At 36.4% G+C, this 21,134-nt stretch overlaps 1 protein-coding gene across 1 annotated transcript; it reads left to right on the plus strand.

Annotated features, from left to right (window-relative positions):
• The first annotated feature begins 1,538 nt into the window (after positions 1–1,538).
• Positions 1,539–21,134, plus strand: LOC133286580 (solanesyl diphosphate synthase 3, chloroplastic/mitochondrial-like). Its single transcript, XM_061484012.1, has 12 exons — positions 1,539–1,780; positions 2,780–2,869; positions 3,394–3,474; positions 3,588–3,659; positions 10,045–10,179; positions 12,906–12,992; positions 13,094–13,165; positions 17,495–17,580; positions 18,128–18,260; positions 18,508–18,597; positions 19,462–19,560; positions 20,742–21,134. The coding sequence occupies exons 1-12, from the start codon at positions 1,646–1,648 to the stop codon at positions 20,919–20,921; spliced, it is 1,260 nt and encodes a 419-aa protein (XP_061339996.1). The 5' UTR covers positions 1,539–1,645; the 3' UTR covers positions 20,922–21,134.

The raw sequence follows: 21,134 nt of genomic DNA on the forward strand, positions 1-21,134 counted from the left end.
ACACATCTTGCTGAATGATGACTACAAGAGTAGCCAAAAACTTATCTTCATCTTCTCTCCCCTGCAAATACAATTCCAAGGTTGCATAAGTTGGCAAATAATTTATAAATGTATAAAACAAAAAACAAGAATAAAGAATAGAAACAAAAAACCTTTTAATAGATTCACATAGGCAATCTCACGTGCTGAGCCAACCTTTTAATAGATTCCTTGGAGGCTCATGAGCCAAGCTTAATACATTAATATACCGGCCCAATTATATCATCAAACTTTTACATCAGCCCAAGCCCAACTTGTCAAGTAAAAAGGCCGAGCCAGGTCAAGCCACTAATGAGCCGGGCTGTAGGCCCCTATAGGCCGGTCCGACCCAGTTTCACCTCTAGAAATGATGTTTTATACACGAAACATGTGTTTGTGTATAAAATAAGAGAATATTTTTTCTCATATTGCATGAGACAACTTATCTCATGCGACATACAAAAAGCGAGTGAGATTCACTTAAACAAGTGAATCCCATTCATTTAAACGAGTCTCATCGACGATTTTGTGTTATGCATGAGAGAAAGTTATCTCATGCACCATAAGAAAAAATAATCTCATAAATAATATTCAAATAATAATTAAATTTTTTAAATATATTTTTGATGAATAATTTTTTTTCTTAATATTAAAATGGAAAAATAACTTTGAAATTGAGTAAGAACGATGTTGAAGAAATAATATATTTTTTATTTATTTAATTTCTATAAAGTATAATGTTCACAAATTATCAGGAGTGAGTTACTGATGAAAAAAATTAAATAGCTTGCATGAAGTTATAAGTTTAAACCTTAATATAACTAGGGAAAAAAGTATCTAATGTTATTTTCGATAGTTTTATCTAATGTTTACTAAAACGACGTCGTTTTGAAGTTGAAAAATTAAAAAATTAGAATGATAAAGACTATTATAACCCTGAAATAAATTAAAATTACAAATATACCATGATTTTCGCTCCAAAACGACGTCGTTTCGACGAACATTAGATAAAGTTATCTAAAGTAACTTTAGAAAAAACGAACCCATATAACTATTGCGTAAAGAAATTATAATATTCACAATATTTGTATGCTTTTTGTTTAATATATCATATATGCTATGATTTTTTTCTTTTTATTATAAGATGAGATACAAACTTATTTACAATAATTGTTTTTAATGAATATTCTCGAAATAATAAAAATGATTGAACAATTTTATACCACTCATAACAATTATTTATATAACATGATCATTATAAATTATAATTAAACTTGAAAATGATATTTGAAATATTTTATTTATTTTAAAAAAATTATTCATCAAAATCATAGCAAGTAATAATAAAATTTATTTTGTTTATAATTTTTATAATTTTGTTAACACGCCTTGCCAAGCCTAATTATTTGATAAATTGTTGAGCAAGAAAATTGGAAAATGAAGAATTATATGGCTGAGTTTCGCCGTCGTCACTTCATTAATTCTTACAGGGTGGTTGCTTCGCTTCCGTAGCAAAAGAGGTTTGTTTTGCGTCGTTCTTTGTTGACCGCTCCTAACTCCAATTCTCCTTCGCCGCCTCAAAGTCTTCATCTCTCTCTGAAGCTTAAGCTTGTGTTCATTGTATACGATGCTATTTTCTCGGATATCAAGAAACCTCAGAGGCAGCTTCAAAGGATGTCGGTGGTTCCTGTCCAATGGAGACCAGAACCACCAGTTTCTTTGCTCACATAATTATCAGTCACGTAGAGACTCTACCGAACAGGTACTGTTTCCTTTCAGTTTTGCTTTGTTTTGTATTTTTTAGGTTCGTGGGATCCTCATTTGTTGTAGTTCGATCTAAAGTCTCGAACTTTTTGCTTTCACCCCTTTTTCTCCCAATTGGAACGGTTTCCGCAATGTGTCATATGGGATGATTGCTTTGTGAATTCTATTAGTGTGTATGATTATAGTGCCTACCAAATGTTTGGAATTATAGTGACCGAACCTATGTTTAGTTCTGAGTTTTAATTATGCTTTCTGGTCTTGGTTGCTCATGGTATTTCCTTTCTATAAAATTGACTTGCTGCGAATCAATAGCGAAGCACTTAGGATTTGGTGATTGCTGTTGCTCTGCAATATTTTAACATTTTTATGGACCTGTTGTGGGGAATTGTGAATGCTGCAAACACATAGAAGCTGTTTTGTGTTAACTAAGCGATGCTTGTCCTGGAAATTTTTATTTTAGTGATTAGCATTGCCACTTCGACCCAAAACTTTAAGGTATTGGGTGGAGGCTTAGGCCCAATTTTTGGTTTACTTTATGTTTATTTAATTCCACAAGTGGGGGGCGGTGATGATAGAACTCATGACCTTGTGGTCACCGAATCTCTGATACTATGTAAAGAACCACTTCAACCCGAAACCTTAAGGTATTGGATGAAAACTTTTTTAATGGTTTATATTATTTTCTAACAAGCATTATGTTTGTATGGAATATTGTAATAAGTGATGAAGGTTTATGCCCGGAAAATGGTTTCTTTTGGGAAGTCTCTTTGGTATATTTGGAGGTGCTAGAGAGCTCTATTGTATTAATGATTTAGTTGTGGTTCTGTTGTGGTTGGTTTGTTCTCGCTGTTAGTTTGTCAGAAGATAATTTCTTATCCTTCATTTGTCCTTCAGTTATGTAGTCTTTTTTCATTCTCATAAAGTTGTCTTCTTTTATCTAAAGAAATATGTTTTGCAACACTGAATTTTACTTGTACATGATTCTTGTTGGATGCAGGTCATGAGAAGTTTAAATTTTTCAAAGGGCCTGCCAGCACTGCATAGTAGTAGATATCAAATCCATCATCAAAGCAGCCCCATAGTTGAGGTAAATTTCTTTGTGTTCTTTCTTGGTATCTCCTCTTTCTTCTCTGTACTGATCAGAATCCCCATTGCTTAGAGGTGTTTCTATTTCTATACATTTAAGGTTATGCCATGTTGGATTTTCTTATACGTAGCTTTACCCTTGCATTCTCGGATTTGAACATGTGACCTTTTAGTCACAAAGGAACAACTTTACCACTGGCCCAAACTCGCCCTTTTTCGTCGAAACTCTTACAATGAAAAAATCCCAATATAGAAAAATTTCCCCGAATTGTGTCAGTGTATGTATGTGTGTGCACATGTCTATATGTAATAAAAAGCAAGAACATAATAAGGATTTCAAACTGCATCATTTATCTATTGAGTTATTCATAAACTGTTCTCAGGAACAACTTGAGCTTTTTTGTTTTTGACTATTACAGATAGATTTAATAAAATATCAAGAATTTAATAGAAAGACTCTCATCCGCTTTTTTCAATCACTTATTGATACCTAATTCTCTATTAAGATACATGTACTGTTCTCAGGATGAACTTGATCCATTTTCACTGGTTGCTGATGAGCTATCACTTCTTGGTAACAAGCTGCGAGCAATGGTGGTTGCTGAGGTATCAGACTGTTCTTCGTTTATTTTCTAATATATGCACGGAATCAATAACAGAGTCCTGAACTCCTGATTCATTTAGTCTAGTTCATGATGAAAATTGGGTTTACGTGACAGGTTCCTAAGCTTGCCTCAGCTGCTGAATACTTTTTCAAAATGGGGGTGGAAGGAAAAAGATTTCGTCCTACAGTAAGCATATGCTCAATGATATGCATATCTTGTTGTATGTTTTTGCAGAAATTTTTTCTTTAGTTTGGATTCATATTTGCATATCAATTATCACTGTAGTAGGACCATTAAATTTATGCTTGGAAAGTGCTGAATTTATTGAGCATCTCCTGCCTTTCAAGTTTCCCTTTAGAATTACTACAAGTAGGTTAACTAATTCGTACGTACTGATACGTTTCCTCTGTTCTATCACATGCTGGGGTTTACACAATTATGTGAAATATTGTAAAGAACCATTTCAACCCAAAAGTTTAAGTTATTGGGTAATGTTACAATAATAGTTTTATATATCTCTAACACGCTCCCTCACACGAGAGCCCATTGGGCTTGAAGGGTGGACAATGCATCAGGCCTAGCCTACTTGTGCTAAGAAACTCCACAAGATATAATTAATTATTAATAAATGTGGGGCAGTGAGGATCAAACCCGACACTGAGGCTCTGATACTATGTAAAGAATCAATTCAACCCAAAAACTTAAGCTATTGGGTGAAGCTACATTAATAGTTTTATATATCTCTAACAAATATGATCTTTGACACATAACATTAGGTGGACAAATTGTATAAATGGAAATACAAGGGGATCCTAGTAGTTTGGACTATATGTTAGTGTTGAGATATATAGTCCCACATTGGTTGTATGTGCAACTAATGTGGAGTTTATAAGGCCTTGGACACTCCCACCCTTTGAGCTAGCTTTTGGGGTGGTGTATCCCAAGGTTCTTTACATGGTACCAGAGCCTTGTGTTCTGGGTTCAAACCTCGCCGCCCCCCACTTTCTCTGGTGGAATTTCTTAGCACAGGTAGGCTGGGCCTGTTGCATCATTCACTCTTCAAGCCCAATGGGCTCTTGTGTGAGGGGGCGTGTTGAGATATATAGTTCCACATTGGTTGTATGTGCAACTAATGTGGAGTTTATAAGGCCTTGGACACTCCCACCCTTTGAGCTAGCTTTTGGGGTGGTGTATCCCAAGGTTCTTTACATATTGTTATATAAGACTGAAATGTATTTTTTTCATATATAGATTGACACCCCAAAGGGTTCTTTTTATACATATTACAAGGTAGTTAAGGAGATGAAGTAATAAATAAAATACACAGTAACCGAAGAGGCATCACACTATTCAAAGATACTAGTAGCTAGAAACAAGTAAAAGACTCTAGAATATTCTACACTCCCCCTCAAGTTGGGAGATATATATTGATCATCCCCAACTTGCTAATTAAATCCTCAAAGATGGGTTTATGTAATCCTTTGGTGAGAATGTCGGCTGTTTTCTCCTTGGTAGGTATATATGACAAACATACACTACCCTCCTCCAATTTTTCTTTAATAAAATGACGATCAACCTCCACATGTTTGGTTCTATCATGATGTACATGATTTTGAGCAATACTGACTGCAGCCTTATTATCACAATAGAGTCTGACAGGTAGAGAATAAGATATCTTTAACTCTTCAAGGAGTCTTCTTAACCAGATTCCTTCACAAATGCCATAGGCTAGCGCCCGAAATTCTGCTTCTGCACTGCTTCTGGCAACAACAGTTTGTTTCTTACTTCTCCAGGTCACAAGATTTCCCCAGACATAGGTACAATATCCTGAAGTGGATCTTCGGTCTATTGCAGAGCCAGCCCAATCAGCATCTGTATAGATTTCTATCATCCTCTTGTGTCCCCTTTTAAAGAGCATTCCTCGACCAGGGGTGTTTTTGAGGTACTTGAGGATTCTATAAACCGCACTAAGGTGTTTTTCCTTAGGAGAATGCATGAATTGGCTAACCATGATAACTGTAAATGCAATATCAGGCCGAGTGTGAGATAAGTAGATCAGCTTCCCTACCAACCTTTGGTACTGCTCCCTGTCAACATCTTTTCCATCTTCAATTCCCAATTTAATATTGGGTTCAACAGGAGTTTCTGCTGGCTTGCACCCGAGCATACCTGTTTCTTGTAGCAGGTCTAGGATATATTTCTTCTGAGATAAGGAAATTCCCGCCTTGCTACGAGTAACTTCCATTCCAAGGAAATATTTGAGTGATCCAAGATCCTTCAGTTCAAACTGATTAGCTAAACCCCCCTTTAAAGATTTTATTTCCTCCCAGTCATCACCAGTGACAATTATGTCATCAACATAAACAATGAGGATAGCAATTTTGCCACTATCGGAGTGTTTAAAAAATAAAGTGTGATCAGTCTGAGCTTGGACAAATCCTCTTTCTTTAACAGCACGAGTAAACTTTTCAAACCACTCTCTAGGGGATTGTTTAAGTCCATAAAGAGACTTCTTCAACTTGCATACTGAACCATCTCCCTCTTCAAAATCAGGTGGTGGATTCATGTAAACTTCCTCATGTAAGTCCCCATTTAAGAAGGCATTCTTTACGTCCAATTGATGCAAGGGCCAATCAAGGTTGGCAGCAAGTGATAGTAGGACTCGGATAGAGTTAAGTTTGGCAACGGGAGCAAACGTCTCCTGATAGTCTATCCCATAAGTCTGAGTAAATCCTTTGGCAACCAATCTGGCCTTATATTTGTTGATGCTGTTATCTGCATTAAATTTTATTGTGAACACCCATTTGCAACCTACAGTTTTCTTTCCTCTGGGAAGTGCCACGGATTCCCAAGTTCCATTTTTCTTAAGTGCATCCATTTCTTCAAAAACTGCATCCCTCCATTTAGGGTCATTAAGTGCCTCTTGGATATTTTTTGGTATTTTTGTACTGTCTAATATAGTGTTGAAAGCACGAAAACCTGAAGATAACTTTTCATATGAAATGTGATGAGAAATAGGATGAGCAGTGCAAGATCTAGTACCTTTTCGAAGGGCAATGGGCATATCTAGGTCAGATGTACCGGTGTTCTCAAGTGGATTGCTGGAACTAGGACTCGGGTCAGAATTCTGGCAGTCTAGAGGATCTTGAGGAGATTTACGCCTGCTGTACAATTTTCCCCATTTACCGAGAGGATCTCCAGTCTCTGGTACAGTTGTTGTCCTTTTCTCCTGTACATTAACTCCCCCTGTCTCCATAGGTAAAGAAACAACACTTGTTTCCAAGGGTAAAGGTAAGATAGTAGAATTATTTGGAATCCAAGACTTGTTTTCATTTACACCAATAGACTCCCCCTGAAGAGAAGTCGAAGGAAAAAATGATTGTGTTTCATAAAAGGTAACATCCATAGAAACAAAGACCTTTCGAAGAGAAGGTGAGTAGCATTTGTACCCTTTTTGATTAGGAGGATATCCTATGAAGACACATCTAACAGACTTAGGATCAAGTTTTGACCTTTGATGTGGAGGAATGTGAACAAAAGCCACACAGCCAAACAACTTTGGAGGAAGGGAAGAGAAAGCCCGAAAGGAGGGGAAAAAACGGGTAAGGCAAGATATGGGAGAATGAAAATTCAGGACATGAGAGGGCATCCGATTGATGAGATATGAGGCAGTCAATACAGCCTCCCCCCACAGGTATTTCGGGACATGCATCGTAAACAAGAGGGCTCTAGCAACTTCAATGAGATGTCTATTTTTTCTTTCAGTCACCCCATTTTGTTGAGGGGTGTTAGGACAAGAACTTTGATGGATAATACCTTGCTTGGTTAGGTAATCCCCAAGAACAGAATTAAAATATTCAGTACCGTTGTCAGTTCGCAGGATTTGGATAGAGGTCTGGAATTGAGTTCGTACCATAGCATGAAAGTTTTTAAAAGTGGCTGCAGCTTCAGACTTATCCTTTAGAAGATATACCCAGCATACTCTAGAATGATCATCAATGAAAGTAATAAACCAACGAGTTCCAGATATATTTTTTTCACGAGCTGGCCCCCAAATATCACTATGGATCAATGTAAATGGAGACGAAACATTATAATCTCTGAGGGAATAAGAAACACGAGAGTGTTTTGCAAACTTACAATCATCACAAAAAAAGGAACTTGGTTTTTTATTGATAAATAAGTTTGGAAACAACTTTTGAAGATAAAAGAAATTTGGGTGTCCTAAACGACGATGCCACAACAAAACATCATTACAATCGTCTGATAAACATAAAGAGTGATTTGCAAAAATTCTCTTTTCATGAGAATCTTCTTCAAAATAGTAAAGTCCTTCTTCCTCTCTAGCACTGCCAATCATCAGCCCCGAATCCTGTTCCTGAAAAACACAGGTTTTGGCAGAGAATTTAGCAGCACAATGCAATTCAGAGGAAAGTTTACTAATAGAGATAAGGTTACAAGTAAGAGAAGGGACATGAAGGACAGAGTTCAGAGTAATATGATCAGAGAGCTTAATGGATCCCTTTCCCGCAATATTAGAAAAACTACCATCAGCAGTCCTTATTCGTGACGAGTGATAATAAGGGGTATAAGAACAAAACAAGGATGCATTACCTGTCATATGATCAGAGGCTCCTGAATCAAGAATCCAACGACTACTACGATCAACATGGAATGCCATACCTTATTGAGCAACATGACTAGTTGCCTCAGCAGATTGAGACATCACCTTCTGGAATTGCTCATACTGAGCTTTCGGGATGAATACACCATCGGAGTTTGGAGAGGCACGAGACTCCTCACCCTTATCATCAGAAGAGATTTGATAAGCACGACTCTTGTTCAGCCCCTTTGTTTTCCAGTTTGGTGGTTTTCTATGAATTTTCCAACATTTTTCGCGAGTGGGACCACTCTTATTGCAATGAGAACACCATCGGTCAGAACGTTTTGCATCACTAGGGGGACGAGGAGTATGTTTTGCTACTAGGGCAAATACATCGGAGGATTTAGAGTTTTTGTCTCTCAACATTATCTTTCGGCGAAGTTCCTCCCGTCGTACCATAGAAAAAGCAGCTGCAATGGAAGGTAACGGGTTCTGCCCCAATATCCTTTCACAAACATCATCAAGATCACGATTAAGGCCAGCAAGAAAATCATAGAGACGTCTTTTCTCTAAATAACTCTTAAACCTTGCATTAGCTTCTAAACCTTGAAGATCTGCTGCATCATAAAGATCCAACTCCTGCCACAGAGTTTTTAAAGCAAGAAAGTATTCAGTAACAGACATCCCTTCTTGATGTAACTCTCTTACCTTGGTGTTGAGTTCAAAAGCTTGAGGAGCATTGCCTAGGTCAGAATAATATTCTTTAACGGCATCCCAAATTTCCTGAGCCGTATCAAGAAACAAATAAGTTTGACTGATATCAGGATCCATGGAGTTAGTCAACCAGGTCATGACCAAGGCATTTTCAGTCATCCATTTATCATAATCAGGATCATCAGCTTCGGGTTTTTCCTTTTTTCCATCAAGATACTCATTTTCCCTTTTGCTTGGATAAACAGCTTGACAGATTGATGTCATTGCACATAATTCTTACCGTTTAAACGGTGGTTAGTAATCTGTATAGCTGGGTTGTCTCCAGAAGACGAAGAACAGGAAAGAGGAGAGACACCGGAAACATTACCGGATAATTTTTTAGAATGCTTATTCTCATCCTCATTATTTCCAACTTCCATCGTTCTAAAAAGAAGGAGAGCAACAGGTCACGCCTATTGTCTTTGATAACGAAGAGGAAACAACTGGACTTAGCAAGAAAAGTGCTCCAATCGTGATTTAAACCCTCAGAACAGGAAGAGGGAAGCCAGACGAGCTGTTCTGTGGAAGCCGCGTGACAAACGGAAGCCGGCAGGGTGGCGCGTGGCTCGCACGCGTCGGAGAGGCAGATCTGTGGTGGTGGCGCGTGGCTGACGGTCCGGCGACGGGGCTGACGTGGGTCGACTCGGAAATGGTTTCTGAGTTCAGTGGTGGTCTTGGTTTCGTGATTGGAGGGGTCCAGATATGGTTTCTGAATTGTAAAAGTGAAACAGTGAAAAAAATAGAAAAAAAAAACGACGGAGGTTTACAAGAAGACCACAGGATAACCTGCTCTTGATACCATATTGTATTATTGTAATATAAGACTGAAATGTATTTTTTTCATATATAGATTGACACCCCAAAGGGTTCTTTTTATACATATTACAAGGTAGTTAAGGAGATGAAGTAATAAATAAAATACACAGTAACCGAAGAGGCATCACACTATTCAAAGATACTAGTAGCTAGAAACAAGTAAAAGACTCTAGAATATTCTACAGTTAGAGAGAAGGATACTTCTAAATAAAGCTAGAATTCTAATTTATTTTTTACTTGTTCTCGTTTTTTTTACTGTTACTCCATCTATCTATGTGAGTTGCATATAGATATGAGGTAAATGTGTATTTTTTTGGGTTTACTCTCATGTACTATTCGTGACTTTCTAGCTTAATTATTTCTCATACAGTGTTTGGGTTAACGTAGATGTTTCTGCAGGTTATATTGTTAATGTCAACAGCATTAAATCTACCAATATCCAAAGCTTCTCCTCCTATTGAGCTAGAAGATGTTTTGACAGCTGACCTACGGTCAAGACAACAACGCATAGCAGAAATAACAGAGATGATCCATGTCAGTCCTTTAGAAATTTTCTTTTATTAAATAATGCTTTCCTGATACTGCTGGTGATATTATCTTAAGAATACGTATTATTATATTTTATTGTATGGCACTCATTTAGGTGGTGTCTTATGTTTGTACTTTGTTTAAAAATATGATTCCTAATAACTTAACACTATATATATATATATTTCTTAAATTTACTTATTCATCCACTTAGTTTGATTATGTTGATTCTTTTCAAGCTATGTTGACAATGATTAAAAGATATACTGTTTTTGTTTACTTTTTGCTAAACAATGTTGCAATTGATTGTATCAGTTTCTTGATATCTCTCCCTTCTTACTTGTACCATGACCCATTATTCTTGAATTGTAGACTTGCTGTTATCTGTGATTCCTTGGCTCTTGATTGTATAATACAATTCCTAAGGGAAAGAAAACCTATAATTGACCTGAACTTAGCAGTTCATTAACTGGTTGTCAGAGTCTGAAGGACTTGATTCAAATCTGAAGAAAGCACAGGACTGTATTTATGGTCTTTTTCTATTTGTGATTTTGGTTGCTGCTATGGATGAGTGAATGAACATGCAAGAAAAGATAAGATCAGGAATGAATGTATTTGGAAGAAAGTTGGAATATAACCTATCATATCCATAGAAATTCACTTAGAGTGGCTTGGCCATGTGGGGAGAAGACTAATAGAGGTAGACGAAGAAGATTTCAGGAGCAATTATTAAAAAAGATCTTGCTCTAAATGTATTAATTGAAAATTTGGTTTTTGATAGAATCCATTGGCATTGTTTGACTTTGATCCTTGTAGCTAACCCACCTTGCTGGATAAGACGACGTTGTTATTATTTTTGTAGTGGGAGTAGCCATTTCTGACAGGCAAAGAGATTAAACAACTTCGTTGCAAATTTTAGCCTCTTTGGCTATGTGTTTTCCTTTTGTTATTTCTGCCGAAGTGGATATCTTTTTGTACCCTCTAGTTTTATTTTCGTCTTTTCCCTTTGATAGATTTTGTTCTTCTGTAAATTTTTGTTTTGATAAACCCTTGTAGCTGTTGTGCCTGCAATTTCAGATCTTGCAAAATGATTTTATGACTCAAGTTTGTGTTTCCCTGTGTATGAGAAAGATCCTTCTGAAGTGAGACTGATCATAAATATTTTACTCTTTTATCACCCCAGTTTTGTGATGTTAATATCTTCCCAATTAGATTAAGAGTTTTTCCTTGATCGCGGAAGACAGAATTATTTATGATATATGTTTAGTAATGTTTGTAAATAAAGAAAAATACTGTATCTGATAAGGGAATATCTTAATTAATGGCGGTGTGATCTTAAATTCACTGAGCCATTTGTTCTATCAATTATTCTTATTATTGTTATGATTCCACATCAGTTGTGTATATTGACTAAGTATGCCTAATAATGAATGACTTGAACAATCTTTCTCCTTTGAACTAGCTTTTGGGTTGAGTTCAGCTAAGTCTGTTCTCAATTCTAGTACAGTATGAGAGCCTATCTAGTCCTGATGCTTGACAACTTGCATATGTTCAGTTTTGCTAATTTAATGTTCCAATTTTCTGGTCCCAGGCATTAGGGGTGTGTATTAAGATCCCACAGGGCAAAGTACCCCTTATAATGACTTTGTAATCCTTCCTCCTTAAGCTAGATTTGGGGGTTAAGTTAGGCCCAATCTGTTCTCGATTCTAATTATTATTATTGTGGGTAGCAGATTTGGTTTAGTTGTTCATTCTTTAGGGTCCATCAATCAAGTTGACATTATTGTTCTCAAGTTGAGTACTTGCTTCTTGCCCCTAGTTGTGACAATCTGTTTCAAAATGCTATATAGTTTGTCCCTCAAAATGTTTTAGGAGAGTCCCTCGATCTTCCTTTTTTACCTTCAGAAGCTTTGCATAAGTAATGTATTGATTATTTCCTTTTCGATCACTTTCTTTTGTTTCCCTTAACAGACAATGAAATACTTGTTAGGTCATTTGGTGGAGTCCAAAACCAAGGAGACCTCCATCAATGAGCTAAGTAACAATCCACTATAATAAGTGGGCTGACTTTACATCTTAACCCAAAATCTTAAAGTATTGAGTTTATGGGTCTTTTCCACTTATATGATCCTTATATAGTCCATTCCTAATCACTGTAGGACTTCATCATTCATCACTGATCACCAACACTTGAATTTCTAACAATCTTACCCTCAAGTGTGAGACCTTACACCTGTATGCTTCTCTCAAACAGAAGCCTCTTCGAGTATTCATGGGATTACCAACCAAGAGTGGTCAAATCTTGACTTTATAACATGGGTTTGGCAACACAAACTCGAACATCAGCCACCATCTCCAATTACCCGGTCCAATCAAACCATTGGCTATTCTACTATGTGAAATTCTATATTGACTTGAATCCCTCAAAGGATTAGGGTTACAATATATACACAATCTTATACGTGTGAAAAAAAGGAAACCATTAATTACAGAATCAATCCTAATATGCCCAAATTAGTATTTTTTGGACATTTCTCTATTAGAACATCTGCCCCTGCCCCTCTCCTCTGGAAGGTTTGCAGGTTGTTTAATTCATTGTGTACTGCTAAAGTGCCCACTGATAATTCTGATGTACCACTTCTGCATATGCTTTTAAGAATCCCCCCCGCCCCCCCAAATTTCCGTTATTGTTATTATAAATATAAAACAATGATGGCACAATTTTGTCACAGGTTGCAAGCCTTCTTCATGATGATGTATTGGATGATGCAGACACGAGACGTGGTATTGGTTCATTAAATTTTGTAATGGGCAATAAGGTATGTGTGTAAAGTTGTGTTCCTTTTGCCTGCATAATATTTGCCATTTGCTCATAATTGTTCAGTGATATTTTCTGAATGTGTATTGTTATATTGTGCAGTTGGCAGTATTGGCTGGAGATTTTTTGCTTTCTCGGGCTTGTGTTGCTCTGGCCTCTTTGAAAAATACAGAGGTATGGTAAATGGGTAATATGTTTTATATGTGTTGCAATAGTCCTGCATCCTCGAAAATGTAATATCCCTTGTAATTATTAAAAAAATATTCTGTTACAAGGAGAGATTAATAGTTACCGTAGATCAAACGTTGATTTAGTTAAGTAATTATATAACGAGGTCTATATATTAGAACGCAACCATGTATTGAAATACATTCAGAAATAATATTAAGTCTTTTTTCATTAAAGTTGTTATTCAGAGCTCCGATTTGGGAGATTTTGCTTTTGCAAATTAACCCTAGTCTGCATTCATCCCAGCTATCTTCGTCGTGCTTAAGACTCCACTTGTGACTGTAGCTGCTACCGCTCATCATCGGGCACTGTTTGCCGCCGCAAGTTCTCCATCTAGTAACCCCCATCAATAGTTTTGGGTCCCAAATCGTCCAACCACTGAAGACCCACGGCTGGTGGCCCCGCCATGCACTCTTGTGTGCATTTGGCCATTGTCTAGTCCGCAATCAGTTCTAGCTAGCTTGACTTTACTTCTTGTACCCCAACCAACGCTAGTCCATATAGTATCCCTTGCATGCTCTATCCCATCACCTTTCACAAATCAGCCACACCGTCCGCCTGACCCTAATTATGTTTGACTCTGAGACGACCCACAACTTTACCACTACCTATCCATCATTTCAACTACCATGCTGCTCACACACCTTATTGAAAAATATTATCTACAATGGGCTTAAGTCATTTGTATTACCCTCAATGGATGACAGAAGCTAACCACATTAAAGGGAAAACCCTTAATAAGATAGACCCAAAGTTTGATGAGTAGAATAGTGAAGACTCCCTGATCATGGCATAGTTACGGATTCTATGGCACCAGAGGTTTGTCATAATCGCATATTCTTGCCCACAACTCACGAGATTTGGGACATCCTCTATAAAACTTATTCTATGAGATAGGGTATAGCCATTTCTTATGAGTTAAGAACCAGAATTTTTCTACTAAACCGGGAGCCTTCTTAGTTACAAATTTTTGTGGGGTCCTTAATCATAGATCAATACCAAAATTTGAAAATGCAGCGTAGCAAGGATGCTTCCACCTTGGTGAATTTTTTTTAGAGAGACCACATCTTTTGGTTCCTCTTTAGTTTGAGTTTCAGGTATGATCTTATTAAGGTTCCAGTTTTGCGAAAGGCATAGTTGTCAATAGCAGTTAACGGCCGGTAGCGGCCGACCCCGAAAATGGTATAGCGGTGTAGCGGGTAGCGGTATTGCCGCTACGGTGAAGTATTAATTCCACATATATTATACTAACAGTCAAGAAACGAGGCAATATCGCTTTTTGTATTAATGCTCAAACATAAGAAGTCACACAAAATCAAACACATAATTCCACAATCAATGTCAAATACAAGAAACATAAAGGAAGGATCCAAAACTAAACACAAATGAACAATAAAATTGTCAAATAGTCAAGTACAAGAAGTGAACTAATGAAGAAAATCATCATCATCTCCGGATTCTCCATCAAATTCCAACATGGGAATGGTGTAGCGGGTAGCGATATTGCCGCTACCTTCCGCTACGGCCAATGTCGCGTAGCGTCGCGGTTTGTTGCGGCTGACCGCTGCTAACCGCTACGGTAGCGGTTTAGCGGCGCTACGGGCCGCTATTGACAACCTAGGCGAAAGGAGAAACTTCCTTCTCTCTTTGAGGTTTTCTACACTATTCGAGGTGAATAAAGCCTTTGGGCTGTCATGCTTGATGACGAACCCAATAATGGATCAAAATTGATAGGGAGCAAGTTTACAAAGCTTCTTCCAGTCCAACAATGACAACTACATCTGATCACACAATGGAGAACTACTTTAATCTCCATGCGAAGGACCGGGGTTTTTGTTGCATAGGAGGGTTCAAGGGTATTCAATACAGCTAGGCCAATCTGACTTCTTAGTAAGGATGAGATGGAGCACCTATGGTCTCTCATTGACTATCTCAGTAAGCCTTTAGCTCTTGTTCTTTGGCCATTGTTAAGAATAGTGGTTTAGAAGTCCCACATTATGTATTTCTCATTGTATTTTCTTTCCTTTCAGTTATATAATTGAACCTCCATTGTATAGTTTAGACACACGGATTAACAAGTTTATATGTCTCATGTAAAGTCTATAGTCTCATGTCTTTGGTTATGTGGCATTTATTCATATACGTTGTCATAATGTTAACAAGTTTGATCCTCATGTTGTCAAATCTGTGTTTCTTGGTTATGCTTCTGACAAGAAAGGGTACAAAAGCTATCACCCTTCAAGTCATTTCATTGTTTTCATAGATATTACGTTTCATGAAAATGAATCCTTTATTCTTGTCCCTAGCTTTAGGAAAAGAACAACATTTGAGAAGCCAAGAACTCTCCTTTTGAATCTTCCTTTCCCTTATTGTCCTCTGGTTTGCACGAATAGCATCTTCTTTTGATACCTCACTTCAACTAGCTAAGGCCAAGGCTAGCATACTGAAATCAATGTATCAAAGGAGAAAAAAGACCCAAACTATCCCAACAACTTTATATGTCTGAATCTATGTTAAGCACTGAAGACACTAGTTCTCATGTTAGTTAGCTCTATACCTTAAATATTCCTTTAATTGACTGCGGTCTTGACCTAGACGACTTACCAACCACACTGAGAAAAGGGAAAAGGTCTTGTACCAAATATTTTATTTCTCAATTTATCTCTTCTTAAATCTTTCTTTGCGGCACCAAAGCTTCATCTATGCTATAGATTCCTTTAGAATCCCAACTTTAGTGGAGAAGAATAGAATATGGGAGGTTGTTGAGAGACTAGGAAACAAAAAGCCAAAAGGGTGTAGAACGATATATACCTTGAAATATCAAGTAGTACACTAGATTAGTATAAAGCAGTTATTTGCAAAAAGATACACTTAGACTTATGGATTTGACTAAAAGAGACATTTGCTCCAATAGCAAAGATGAACACTATGATAATCTTGCTCTTCCTTGTTGTTCAATACCTTTCTCCATGAACGCTTGGAAGAGGAAGCTTATATGGAATTTCCTCTTGGATATGATTCCACTAATGGAAGTGATAAGGTGTGTAGGTTAAAAAAGACTTTATATGGGTTGGAGCAGTCTCCCCGTGCTTGGTTTAGAATATTTCAAACACAATTGTGTCCTGGGGATAAAGACAGAGTCAAGTTGATCATACTCTCTTCTTTAAACATTCACAAGAAGTTAAACTCACTATTCTACTTGTGTACGTTGATGAGATCATTATATTAGGCGATGACCCAAATTAGTAGTTGAGTTTGAAATGAAAGATGTTAAAAGGCTAAAGTACTTCCTTGGAATTGAAGTTGCCTGGTCCAAATATTTTATTTTTCAAAGAAAATATGTCCTTGACCTTCTTAAAGAGATACTTGAGTGTAAGTCTATTGGTGTATCCATTGAACATAATCACATAATGGGAAATGATGAAGAGAGTTCCAAGGTTAGTAGAGCCCAATATCAAAGATTAGTAGGGAAATTGATACACTTGGTACATTCCAGACTACATCTAGTTTGTGGTGTCAGTATTATTAGCCATTTCGTCCATGACTCGAGGGTAAGACACCTTGACTCGAGGGTAAGACACCTTGACTCGAGGGTAAGACACCTACAAGCTATGGACCGAGTTTGACTGTAATTTAAAACCATTTCTGGAAGAGGATTATTATTTAGAAAGGTGGAAATCTATCTAAGAAAGTATATAAAAATGCTAATTATGCAGGTTCAATTATTGACAAGAGGTTAATGTATGTTTTTGGGTGGAAACCTAATAACATGGAGGAGTAAAAAACAGAATGTGGTTGCCCAATCAAGTGCTAAGGCTCAATTTTGAGCTATGTCACAAGGATTTTATGGATTATTATGGATGAAGATCATTTTTTCACCATAGAATAAAGTATGAAGCGCCTATCAATATGTTTTGTGACAACAAATCAGCCACAAATATTATAATCTAGTTCAGCATAATAGGACAAAATATATTGAGATAGACCAACACATCAAGAATGAAAATTTGACAATGGTTTGATATCCACTATATATTCTTAGTAGGAATGATTATTAGTTATCATAGATTAGACTTAATTTTAAGCAAGTAATTATTTAGCCAGGTCTACATATTAGAATGAAACATGTATTGAAATACATTCAATAATAATATTCAGTCCTTTTTCATTGATGTATACGTATGTAAAGTTGTAAAGATGTATGATTTATCTAGTTTCCGTGATGGTACACATAATTATGTACGTGCCATCTGTCTAAGGATTGTGTCTCTGTAGGTTGTATCTTTGTTGGCAAAAGTAGTGGAACATCTTGTAACAGGGGAGACCATGCAAATGACAACAACATCTGATCAACGGTGTAGGTATGCTTCTAAGTCTGTTTCTGTCATATATGAACATGTGTTTTCTTTTGCTACGAAGTTAACCTTTATCTTAGGTAATTTGTATTAGAAATATAATGTAAAATAGAAACCTTTCAACTACCTTCACCTAATAACTTAAATTTTTGAGAGAATTGGTTACTGGACATGGTATCAGAACCTTTGTGATTACTTGATCAAGAGTTCAATGCTTGCAGCCTCATTCTTTTAAAAATATTCTAATAAAATTGTTGAATTTATTAGCACAGGCAGGGGAGCCATTATCCATCTTTTAAGCCCAACGGACTTTTTTGTGACGAGATGTTTTAGAAATATAATATAAAATCTAAAATTATTCTTCCGCTTCCACCTAATAGCTTAAGCTTTTGAGATAGTTGATTTGTGTTATGATGTCTCTCAAATTCCTGGATTTCCCTTGCACGAACACATAATTATAGATCAAACTTAACTTTTAAGAATGCATTGAATCATAGACACATATTGGGTACCTATGGTTGGTTTGATTTTGAACAATTGTTTATATTTTCAGCATGGAATATTATATGCAAAAGACGTACTACAAGGCAGCATCGTTAATATCAAATAGTTGCAAGGCAATAGCCATCCTTGCAGGACAAACAACAGAAGTTGCAACGCTTGCTTTTGAGTATGGAAAAAATCTGGTGTGTATATTCGTAGAGTGACACTTTTCAGTACAATGTTTTCTGTTGTAAACAGTGTGTTTAATGATTAATAGTTAGATGCTTTGCATAGAGAGAAGAAATGAAACCAAGTGTTCAGGATGTGTCCACCATTTTATCTGGCAACATTTTGGTTGATATCAGTCTACCTGTCTGTGCATGTTATAAATGTTTCTGTTTATGATTTTTTCTGTTTGGCATAATTTAATTCCCTCTCCACTGTTTGCAGGGTTTGGCGTTTCAGTTGATAGATGATGTGCTTGATTTCACAGGCACCTCAGCTTCCCTTGGAAAGGGTTCTTTGTCAGACATCCGCCATGTAATTTCATATTTTAAAATATTTTGACTTTTGAACTATAATGTAGAATATTTTAATGAAAGCTAATGAATCCTTGATGGTTAAGCTAGTAAAGAAAATACACACTCTCTTGTCAATAGAACCATAATTCCTCATCTTTCTATCTACATTATGTTTGTCCATGTTTACATGTTGCATATCTGCTTTTAGATGGACATTATCTATGGCTAGGTTTGAATAAAATAACAATCTTTATCATTAAACGGTGCTGAAAGACTTCCATATTTTATTCAGTGGGGACGGATCATGGAGGACTCCCTGGTATTTATACTGGCCCCTCCATTGTTTGTAAACGTGAATGGTTTTAAACCAAATTACTGTTTGTGTCCTTAAAAGCTTGCTTTTTATTTGCTAGATAAAAACAATCCAAGTACCAAGCTTGCTTTGCACGTGAGGTGTACTATTTCAATCTTTAACCAAATTTTCGTATAATCTGTAATTTCTTAATTCACTAATTATAAATATATATTAACCTACAATGAATTAAAGTTCTATCATGAAAAAGAAACTTCCAAAAAACCCTACTAATATAAAATAAGTAAAGTACTGCCTGCTCTTGACTTGAAACGTTTTTCATTTATAACTGTATATGAATGTCTAATTTATCCTGCTTTTTCTTGACCCTGTTGTTGACAGCAAGAATTTTATTTTTGCAGTGATATCAGATCCCTATGCTAAAAACCCTTTTTTGGGTTGATGTCATTTAAAAGAATTTTTTTTCCTGTATATTATGGTTTGCCTTTATCTTTCATTAGATCTGGTTTTGTTTTTGTTTTATTTTTATACTACTGTCTGACCTGGTGATGGTCCAAAAAATTGTTGCAGGGAATTGTTACAGCTCCAATATTGTTTGCGATGGAGGAATTCCATCAGTTGCATGCAATTGTTGAAGAGGGCTTTGAAAACCCTGAGAATGTTGATCTGGTACGCTAACATATGTTACTTGACTGCATTTATTCTACATAATTTGCTCTTATGCGACAGAACAAAAGTAATAACTACTTTGAGATCTTTGGCTTCGGTAAATTTGCCATTTGAAGAGGTTACAATTGGTTTTGGTTGATCCATTCTTTTGCTCATACATATTAAGATTTTAGTTTGATCAGATTATTGACAAGGTACTAGGGCATGTCTGATAAAGTGGTTCAGAATATAAACCCTGAACTTTCCTACTTTTATAGTTAAAATTTCAGCAGGAGATAGTAGTGAGGCTGATTTTTCCCTGCTTTTTATGAAGGTGTATCTTTGATAATAGGTTTGAAGCTTTACTACACATGAATGTTGCACTTCATGTTTTAAATGGGCAGGATAACAGAAAGTAATAGAAAATTAAAATTTCCCAATGTTTATTATGGCTCCAACATTCTTTATTTGCTTGGCTTCTTGAAGTTTTGTAAGTTTCCACCAACCAAACCAAACTATGCAGAATTTAGATATGTTGCTTGAGCATCTGAACTTATGGTTAGGCAATTATGCTGTTTGACTTTACGAAGAACCAATTCAACCCAAAAGTTTAAGCTGTTGGGTGAGAGCCTTTTTAATGGTTTATATTATTCTTTAACACGCCCTCTCACATGAGAGCCCATTGGGCTTGAAGGGTGGATGATGCATTAGGCTCAGTCTACCTGTGCTAAGAAATTCCACAAGAGAAAGTGGGGGGCGGTGAGGATCGAACCTGGAACACGAGGCTCTGATACCATGTTAAGAACCAATTCAACCCAAAAACTTAAGTTGTTGAGTGAGGGTCTTTTTAATGGTTTATATTATTCTTTAACAGACTTGATTTGTTTAAGTTGATTTTATATATTTTTGTGTCAGTGTGGGTGTGGGTGTGGGTGTGGGCGTGCCTGTGTGTGTATGTATTGGTAAATGAGGTTTTATATTTATTTGATTTATTTTTTTGAAGTCATATATTGAGTTTTAATTTGTACCATAAACACTTCTAAGTTCAGGAATGCAAATTTCAGTATCTTTTATGGGGCATCAACATGACTATGACTGAACTAAAGCCTTATTATCCCTTCATATTAAACATGTAGTTTCACAAAACCCACATCATACAAGCTTATTACGCAGATTACATATTTTTATATTTGCATGTGTAGGCCCTGGAGTATCTTGGAAAGAGCCGAGGTATACAAAGGACTAAGGAGCTAGCTGTGAAGCATGCTAATCTTGCAGCAGCAGCAATTGATTCCTTACCGGAGAGTGATGATGAGGAAGTAAGAAAATCAAGGAAAGCCCTAATCGATCTTACTCACATAGTCATTACAAGAACAAAATGAAAGGAAGGTTTTTTTGTACTCCCAGATTTTTTTAGTTAACTAAAAAGAAGGCTCTCATAGTAAGGCAGCAGCTAACAAATGTTTTGTTTCCATTCTTCAATTTTTCCATCATTGTTCCCCGAAGCCCGAAGGTGTAGGGGAAAATAAGCTGTCTCCAGGATTAATGTTATTATTCCTTTATCTTAATTATTTTAGATTAAATCTTTTTCCTTC

This window comes from Gastrolobium bilobum, unplaced genomic scaffold (genome assembly GCF_033153095.1).
Source record: "Gastrolobium bilobum isolate Gb01-03AN ecotype WA unplaced genomic scaffold, APGP_CSIRO_Gbil_v1 utg6309, whole genome shotgun sequence".
NCBI classification, from domain to species: domain Eukaryota; kingdom Viridiplantae; phylum Streptophyta; class Magnoliopsida; order Fabales; family Fabaceae; genus Gastrolobium; species Gastrolobium bilobum.